Raw genomic sequence first — 9,257 nt, forward strand, 5'->3', positions numbered from 1 at the left:
CCAGGGATCTTTTCATGTGTCAAAGGTATGCTTTACTGTAAAAAAGAAAAAAGGGGGGAAAGGTAAAGGACCCCTGGATGGTTAAGTCCAGTCCAAGGCGACTATGGGGTTGCGGTGCTCATCTCGCTTTCAGGCCGAGGGAGCCGGCGTTTGCCCGCAGACAGCTTTCCGGGTCACCGTTCGGCAAGCCCAAGAGGCTCAGTGGTTTAGACCACAGCGCTACCCGCATCCCCTCTATAACTTTATGGTGTGTTTGCAGCCCTTGATTTGAGGCAGGGCGGGGGGGGGGGTCACCAATGATCAACCTCAGGACCCTGCTGTCAGTGGTGAGAACATGCGCCCTGTTATAATGATCACCTTTTATTTAACAATATACATATATATACTGCTTGGTTGTGAACAAACAAAACCTCTAAGCTGTTTAGAAAAATATAAAGCAAAATATTAAAATTATTGATAAGAATCCAGCTTAAAAATAGGTACTTCAAATCATTTAAAAGATCGTTTAACATCAAAAGCAGCTAAAAAAGAGAGATAAAGCACATGTCTGGATAAGCTTGCCTGAACAAAAAAAAGTTTTATGCAGGGTGCTGCAAAAAGTAAACAATTGATTTCTTACAAGTGTGGGTTGGAGGGAGGTGCATTTTTAATTCATGTTTCGAGGATTGCTAGATATGGGGTGGAGCATCAAAAGGATGGATAATGATGGCCACCAACTTGGATGGCTTTAAAAAGGTTTGCACACATTCCTGGAGGATAAGCCTGTCAATTGCTGCTAGCTACAATGACCGTGTTCTCCTTCCACCATGGGAGGCAGTAATGTCCTGAATGCCTGTTTCTGGGAATCATAGAATCATAGAGTTGGAAGAGACCACAAGGGCCATCCAGTCCAACCCCCTGCCGAGCAGGAATCACAAGTTTGGATTCTGCTTGTGGGCTTCCAAATGGAGCATCTGTTTTGGAAGTCTGGTAGTTGTTTTTTCCTTTGTCATCTGACAGGAGGGCGTTCCACGGAGCAGGTGCCACTACCGAGAAGGCCCTTTGCCTGGTTCCCTGTAACCTCACTTCTTGCAGGGAGGGAACCGCCAGAAAGCTCTCGGAGCTGGAGCTCAGTGTCCGGGCTGAACGATGGGGTGGAGACGCTCCTTCAGGTCTACTGGTCCGAGGCCATTTAGGGATTTCAAGGTCAGCACCAACACTTTGAATTGTGCTCGGAAACATACTGGGAGCCAGTGTAGGTCTTTCAGGACCGGTGTTATATGGTCTCGGCGGCCGCTCCCAGTCAGCAGTCTAGCTGCCACATTCTGGGTTAATTGCCTTCAAAGGTAGCCCCACATAGAGTGCATTGCAGTAGTCCAAGCGGGAGATAACCAGAGCATGCACTTCTTTCTACCCTGACTTTTGGACCTCAAAGGGGCTCCTGAGGCAGCTGATCCCCCCCCCCCGCAAATAAACAGACATAAATCTCACTATATACGTGTGTGTGTGTGTGTGTGTGTGTGTGTGTGTGTGTGTACACAAATAATCATTTTCTTAAAAGCCAAGAACAGAACCAGAAAGGGTCATGAAAACATAAACATAAACTTTAATCTACCTGGGTGGTTCCAAAAATTATGAACATCTCTTGGTTATAGGAGTCTCTGGAGTGCTGGAGCCATGATCCTTCGCCTTAACACTCTTTCGATTATTCCTGAACACCTACGATTTCATTCCGGATAATAATGGGGATCTTTGCCGCCAAGGTGCTCATGCACCAGGGGAAGTGGACGGTGGCCGTCAACTCGTACCCGACATCCATGATGTCGTCGGACTTGCATGAGCTGCTGACAGACATGACTTTGGGCAGGGAGAGGGTGCTGTTGATCTTGGTGGCCTCGCAGGGGGACCCACTCCCAATGTGAGACTCCAGGCGCATCATCTCCTCGCGCTGCTCCAAGGTGCGCTTCTCGGCCCGGAGGTTGAAGGCTTTGTAGAGGACCACGGAGTGCAGGGCAAAGACCACTTTCTTAATGGACTTCCCTGACCGGTTGGTGATCTCCGTTGTGAAAGTGATGTCATCTCCCGGCGCGTAGATGCTTTGGCCAAGGGAGAGGCGTAGGGTGATGGGGGAGCTCTTGAAGCAGCAGTTGTACAGGAGGGCCTTCTCGACTTCCACCACCAAGGGGAACTTCAAAGCCGTCGGGCAGCGGGAGAAAAAGGGGAAGCAAACACCGGGTGGACATAAGAAACTGAAGAATTTATCTGTCCCTGAAGCAGGCCGCGGCCAAATCACGCATCATCCATCTAATCCAGGCATCCCCAAACTTCGGCCCTCCAGATGTTTTGGACTACAATTCCCATCATCCCTGACCATTGGTCCTGTTAGCTAGGGATCATGGGAGTTGTAGGCCAAAACATCAGGAGGGCCGCAGTTTGGGGATGCCTGATCTAATCCAAGCTTCCTCCACCTCAGCCCTCCAGATATTTTTGGCCTACAATTCCCATGATCCCTAGCTAGCAGGACCAGCAGACAGGGATGATGGGAATTGTAGTCTCAAAAAGATCTGGAGGGCCGAGGTTGAGGAAGCCTGGTCTAATCTATCTTGTGTTTGTTATGCATTTTGAGCACCTCCTGATATACTGCAACTGCAGGTGAAACTCGGAAAATTAGAATATCGTCGAAAAGTGCATTTATTTCAGTAATGCAACTTAAAAGGTGAAACCAATATATGAGATAGATGCATGGCATGCAAAGCAAGATATGTCAAGCCTTTATTTGTTGTGATTGTAATTATTTGTCATTAGGCAGGCCAATTATAAATGGAATGTAATTAATGAAATGTAATAGCGATGTTTATTTTTGTATTATTGTAACTATTTGTTTGATTACTGTGGAATTTCCAAAAGAAAGCATTTGTAAAAATTGAAAGAAAGAAAAAATAATAAGTTGCATTACTGAAATAAATGCACTTTTCGACGATGTTCTAATTTTCCGAGTTTCACCTGTACATTCTGCATGATGGTTCCCGAGATCAATGAGATTTTAGGTCAGGCATCCCCAAACTGCGGCCCTCCAGATGTTTTGGACTACAATTCCCATAATCCCTAGCTAACAGGACCAGTGGTCGGGGAAGATGGGAATTGTAGTCCAAAACATCTGGAGGGCCGAAGTTTGGGAATGCCTGTTTTAGGTCATGTTGGGATCACTGGGCACCCTTTTGAATCAAGATGGCAGGCTGAACCTTTCAAAACTGTGCTGGTTTTAACCAAACCTTGCACGGTGGTTCTTTGAGATTGTTGAAATATATACAAAAAAAATCCATTTGAGTTGTGTGACTCAAATTGGGTCTACTACCATTTTTTTCTAAGTGAGGTGGACTAAAGTAGCTTCTGGAGCTGTCCCCCAAAATGTAGGTCCACTACAGAGCATAAATGAAACGTATTCATATCAAATACAACATTAAAACTTCAGCAGTGTTCTCTAGTGGTTAGTGTGTCACACTAGGACCTGGGAAAGACCAGGGTTGAGTCTTCACTCAGGTATAAAGCCCACGGGGTGACTTTGGGCCGGTCACTGGTCACTCTCAGTCTAACCTACTATACAAGGTTGTTGTGAAGATAAAATGATGGGGAGTTGGACAACCGTGCATGCCACCTTAAACTCCTTGGAGAAAAGGCAGAATACGAAATAATAATACAGTGGTACCTTGGTTTAAGAATAGCTTAGTCTATGAACAACTTGGATTAAGAACGCTGCAAACCCAGAAGTAGGTGTTTTGGTTTGTGAACTTTGCCTTGGAAGCAGAACATGTTGAATGTGTTCCTTTTGTAAATAAAGTCCCCCGCTGCTATGGGAAAGCACGCCTTGACTATAGGCCTGCTGTCCAGGAGGAACTAATGTGCCAGATGCTGAAGCACGTGCTCCAGAAGTAGTGGGAGCTCTCAGGGAACCTTGTAGGGGGGCTGTCTGCGGCTATCCTGTCACTGGACCACTATAAGCACCATACTGTGAGGTGGGAACAGTCGGGATTGGCTGCCCTCCGTAACCAGGCGGCAGGTATCCTCCATATCCAGGCTGTGGCTGCCCATAAGGTGGTCCTGTGTGAGTTGGCTGGTTTACGCTCATTGTGCTCACATCCCCAAACTAGCCTTCACCTCAACCGGCTGTCCCCGCTCCTGCTGGTCGATGGGCTGCTGCTGGCGCCGGCTTCCGCTTCCTCAAAGCATGCCTTGGTTTAAAAACGCTTTGGTTTAAGAAAGGACTTCCGGAATGGATTAAGTTCGTAAACCAAGGTGCCACTGTAGTAGTAGTAGTAGTAACATAGCTGCCAAGTCTCCCGTTTTCCCCGGGAAATCCCCGTTTTTCCAGCTGTTCCTAGCTGAAAAAACGGATTTTTTTTGTTTCCCCCCGGTTTATTCTGGCGCGGCGGCCATTTTGGAACTGGGCAAAGCAGCATCAAAAGTCACTTCTGAGCATGCTCCGCCCAGTTCCAAAATGGCAGCAGCGCTACTTCTGGTCTGCTATTTCCGGCCGGTCCCTTATTTCTCTGATAGCAACTTGGCAGGTATGAGTAGTAGTAGTAGTAGTAGTAGTAGTAGTAGTAGTATTAATAATAATAATAATAATAATAATAATAATAATAATAATATAGTCATACCTTGGAAGTCGAATGGAATCAGTTCCGGAAGTCCATTTGACTTCCAATATGTTCAGAAACCAAAGCGCAGCTTCTGATTGGCTGCAGGAAGCTCCTGCACTCAATCGGAAGCTGCGGAAGCCCCGTCGGCTTCCAAAAATACCATATTTTCCCATCTATAGGATGCCCCCATGTATGACGCCCCCTATTTTGGGGGACTCAGGTTTAAGAAAATGGGGGGAGATGGCCCCATGTATAAGACACCCCCTATTTTTTGGCATTATTTTTTTTGGGGGGGGGGGGAAACCTAGTCTTACCACGGAAAAATATGGTAGTTTGCAAACAGGAACACACACTTCTGGGGTTGCGGCTTTCAGGAGCCAAAACGTTTGAGAACTAAGCTGTTCGAAAACCAAGGTAAGTCTGTAATAATAATAATAATAATAATAATAATAATAATGGATTTCTGAAATTTTAGAAGATTTTTTGTGTCCGTGGATAGTAGAAAAACAGAATTTGGCCAAGCTCAAGAAGGGAAGGGAGGATTCACTCGAAGAACCATAGAACTGTTGCGTTGGAAGGAATCCCCAAGGGCTCATCTAGTCCAGCCCTCCTGCAATGCAACTCGCTTTGAACCCGCAGTTCTGAGAAACTGACCTCCGATGTGACAACGTCCTGCCTGAAGACGGAGATCCCTTGAACCAGCAGGTACTTCTTCTGCTTCCGGAGAATAAGCTCCCTCGTTGCGCAGACGCCTTGGAGGAAGTAGCTGATCCGTCCGACCCGGCTTGTGAAGGTGGAAGGGATCCTGGGAGGCAAGACGAAGTGGAAATCAAAAGGGTGGACACCCGGACCCAGCCAGTTCCCTGCAGGCCAAAAAGAAATTCTTCTCACTTTCTCTTCGTTTTCTGTGACGTGTGAGCCCCGGGGAAGCCACTCACTTTAAATTGTTCCTGTGAGGACTAGGCTAGAGCAAGATTCGGGTCCTTCTGTCCTCTATCACTGCGCTACAGCCCCTCCCCTAAAATTAAAGTAAGGTTCCAGTCCTCATTGTTCTGACTAGAAGCCTGGTTCATATACGAATAGGGAAAGCTGTCGTAGACAGAGCCAGGCCCCTCAATATTGACTAGACCTTGGGAGCCTGAACCCCATTAACTTGCAATCAAGTTAATTCTTAAGATCAGCACATCTTCTTTTACACGCTTATTTTGGTTCTGCCTGGAGGCCGAGCTGCTCATTTTGTGAAAGATACTAGGGAACTTGTTATGATGACTCCTCAGCTATAATGACTCTCTTCCTATGCTCAGAGGCCCTCTTGTGTTCATTACTAGGTCCTGCAATCCAGATCTGGGGAGGAAGTCTCATTTTCAAACCTGGACAGCCATCCAGACCTTGTTTATTTATTGCAATTTTTTTTTTTTTTGGCTGGCATCTGTCTGTCTTGACCTCTGGGGCCTCTGGGGCTGGAGAATCACAGCACCTGCTGTGGCTGCACACAGACAGGCAACTTGTAACTGCAGCCTCCTGTGTTGCTTTTGCTGCAATAGCAGCGCCAAAGTGACTTCCCTGGGGCGCACACCCAGGTGTTCATGTCTGGAGGTCCTGGGCTTTCAAGATGACAAGACCTCACTGAAGCTGGGATCGCTCAGTCCGTAGAGCATGAAACTCTGAATCGCGGGTTTCAGCCCTACGTTGGGCAGAAGATTCCTGCATTTGCAGGGGGTTGGGCTAGATTAGAGGTTCCCAAACTTATTTGGCCTACCGCCCCCTTTTCAGAAAAAATAATATTTGCTCAGAGCCCCCCCACGGAAATCTACTGCGAATGAACAGACAACTTTGTGCTCTTTTATGTACGGTATTTATATCTCTACCTATGTCCTACAACATAGGAGAGAAAGGTGTTGTTGTAGAATTATAAAATTATTAAATAACATTAAAAATAATCCTGAAGAGTAGGATGAACCTGGTGCACTGGATTAATTTATTAATGTTTGGCTCTACAGTATGTTACATCAGTAAGCGTCATCATACAACAGATGAAACATGTACAAATGGTTTTTTTTAAAAAAACCTTCATTCTTTATGCTTCCATTGCCCCCTTATTTTATTCAATGCCCAGTTTGGGACTAGATGACTCTTAGGGCCCCTTCCAGCTCCACAATTCTATGGGATCCAAAGGAAAGAGGAGCAATACATTTGGCATCTTGCTTGGCTTCAAGGAGGCATGCATTTATATCCCTCCCTTCCCTCCAAGGAGCTCAAGGTGGCGTATTCATGATGCTCCCCCTCCTCATTTACCCCCCCCCAACAACTCTGTGAGGTAGGTCAGGCTGAGAGGCAGTGACCACCCAAGGTCAGAGCGTTGAGGCTGAGTGGGGGGATTCGAACACAGGTCTCCTAAGTGCAACCAATACACCACCACTGGCTCTCTTTTCGCACCCCTTGCCCCCTCCATCCCTTAACTGCTCCTGCTAAAAAGTTTAAGCAGCAAGAGACAACCCTCTTTCCTCACGCTCTATCTTGAAAGTTTTTGTCTTGTGGACGTAATCTGCCTTGTTGACGCAGGTCCCCGGCTGGCTGTAGTCCTTCTCGACGTTGGCCTCTTCGATCCACTCGAGGTAGCCCCTTCCGATCAGCTCGACTTTCACCAGGGGGTCCACCAGGGTGCTGTGGAGGCTAAGAACCAGCTGCCCTTCCACCACCGAGCCGGCTACGTACACATCCTTCGGAATCACCAGCTCGATGGACTTCACCACCGACATGGGTGGCCCAGAAAGAGCTCCGGAGACTGTTCCCTCCGGGGTCTAGAATCCCTGCAAGGGCTGCGTTGGATGATGTCAAGAGGGCTTGTGATGTCACAACAGTGACAAAAGAAAGAGCAGCTGCTTGCAGAGGGAACCCAATGGTGACACCATTTAAAGCCCTTGAATAATCAAGTTACTTGGTCTGGGGAGTTATGGGGTGTTAGGGGAGTTTTTAGTACCTCTGGCGAGGGACATGTCCTGCTCGTTCTCAGCTATCTCCTCTGGCTCCTGGAAGCTGCCAGAATGCAACGGGGGGCCACAATCCTGGGAACGGCTTTGACTGGCCGGCTAAACCAGGCGAGGGGAGCCAATGGGTCTCAAGCCCTCAGTGAGTTAGGGGCCTTCCCCTGCATACACAAGAGTGGGTCCAACAGTCAAGAAGACAGTTTCTGCCTGTGCTGCGGAGGGAAGCGAGAGGCAGGCAAGACAGGGCTCGTCCACCTGGGAAGGGAGCCCATCCAGCAGAAGGAAAACTCTGAGCCTAAACCTCCATTGCCTTGTGGGATCTCTTTAGGAGAAGAAAAGGCTCAGGGGTCAATCCAGAGTGGAGTCCCTAAGGCGGTTGGAATGGCGTCTTGTCCATCTCCTTCCAGCAACTCCTGCAGCCAAGCTGATTTCAAAACGTCTTGCTCCGCTTTCCTTTGGACCACATCAGTGAGGCGGGGGGGGGATCTTGTCATATGTGTGTGTGTGTGTGTGTGTGTGTGTGTGTGTGTGTGCTTGAAAAGTTTTTATACATATAAAACACAACGATTTCAAACATTAATATACAGAGTTCTTTCGAACTCTTAGACCTCCTTCCCTCCCTCCATGGCTTCCATCTTTAAGGTTAAATTTACTGCATCTTTTACCCTTATCTAACTGTTATACAGTATAACCTTAATTACCATTAAAACAATTCCACATTACAAATGTCTTTATATCCCTGCCAAAGATTTTAACAGTTTACAGTGGTCTTTTAAGTAAATTACAAACTTACTCCAGTCTTTAGAAAATATTTAATCTTCCTGGTTTCGGATCTTCCCTGTCAGTTTCGCCATTTCCGCATATTCCATCAAGTTCATCTGCCATTCTTCTTCTGTTGGTAATTCTTCCTTCCTTCCATCTCTGGGCTGGTAGCATTCTCGCTGCCATTGTTGCATACATAAAAAGACTTTTATCTTCTCTTGGAAACTCTTCACCTATAATACCTAGTAAAAAGGCTTTAAAAAAACAAAAAAACAAATGCATTTCCAACATTTTCTTTAGCTCATTATCTATCATTTCCCAGAAAGCCTTTACCAATGTACATGCCCACCACATATGGTAAAAAATTCTGAGATGGGGGCCTCTTGGCATCTGGGTAGCCCAGGACCTCCATGCACACTGCCCAGGCTTGCACCCCAGGGAGGTCCCTTCGATATACGATAGTTACCAGATTTTTTTCAATAAATCCGGGGACACTTTTTTTTTTTTTTTGAAGCTGAGTAGCAACAGGGAGTCAGTAGTGGGGATGGTGAGGCAAAAGACCCTGGGCCCAAGCATACATGCATATTGTATAAAGGTGCAAAGCCCTTCTTTCGCACCCTGTGAAACATAAATGCACAGTTTTTTTAAAAAAAAAACTGGGCAATGGCTGCCCGGCCGCGGCTCCCAAGCTTCCCCCAATTAGTCAAAACAAAGAGGGAAGGGGCTAGGAGATCGGGAGAGGCTCGGGAGTGATGGGCGGGCAACGCGCCCTTGCCCAGTTTTTAAAAAACTCTGCACATTTATGTTTTACAGGGTGCGAAATAAGGGCTTTGCACTTTGCCCGGCAGAGAACCCGTGCACCTTGCGCCACTCCTGGGCAATGGCCGCT

At 47.0% G+C, this 9,257-nt stretch overlaps 1 protein-coding gene across 1 annotated transcript; it reads right to left on the reverse strand.

The window, feature by feature from the left end:
- Positions 1–1,684: 1,684 nt before the first annotated feature.
- ARRDC5 (arrestin domain containing 5) lies at positions 1,685–7,378 on the reverse strand. Its single transcript, XM_035117310.1, has 3 exons — positions 7,129–7,378; positions 5,274–5,482; positions 1,685–2,167 (listed from the first exon to the last, which is right to left on the reverse strand). The coding sequence occupies exons 1-3, from the start codon at positions 7,376–7,378 to the stop codon at positions 1,685–1,687; spliced, it is 942 nt and encodes a 313-aa protein (XP_034973201.1).
- Between the last annotated feature and the right edge of the window lie 1,879 nt (positions 7,379–9,257).

The sequence above is a fragment of the Zootoca vivipara genome, chromosome 6, assembly GCF_963506605.1.
Source record: "Zootoca vivipara chromosome 6, rZooViv1.1, whole genome shotgun sequence".
Taxonomy (NCBI): domain Eukaryota; kingdom Metazoa; phylum Chordata; class Lepidosauria; order Squamata; family Lacertidae; genus Zootoca; species Zootoca vivipara.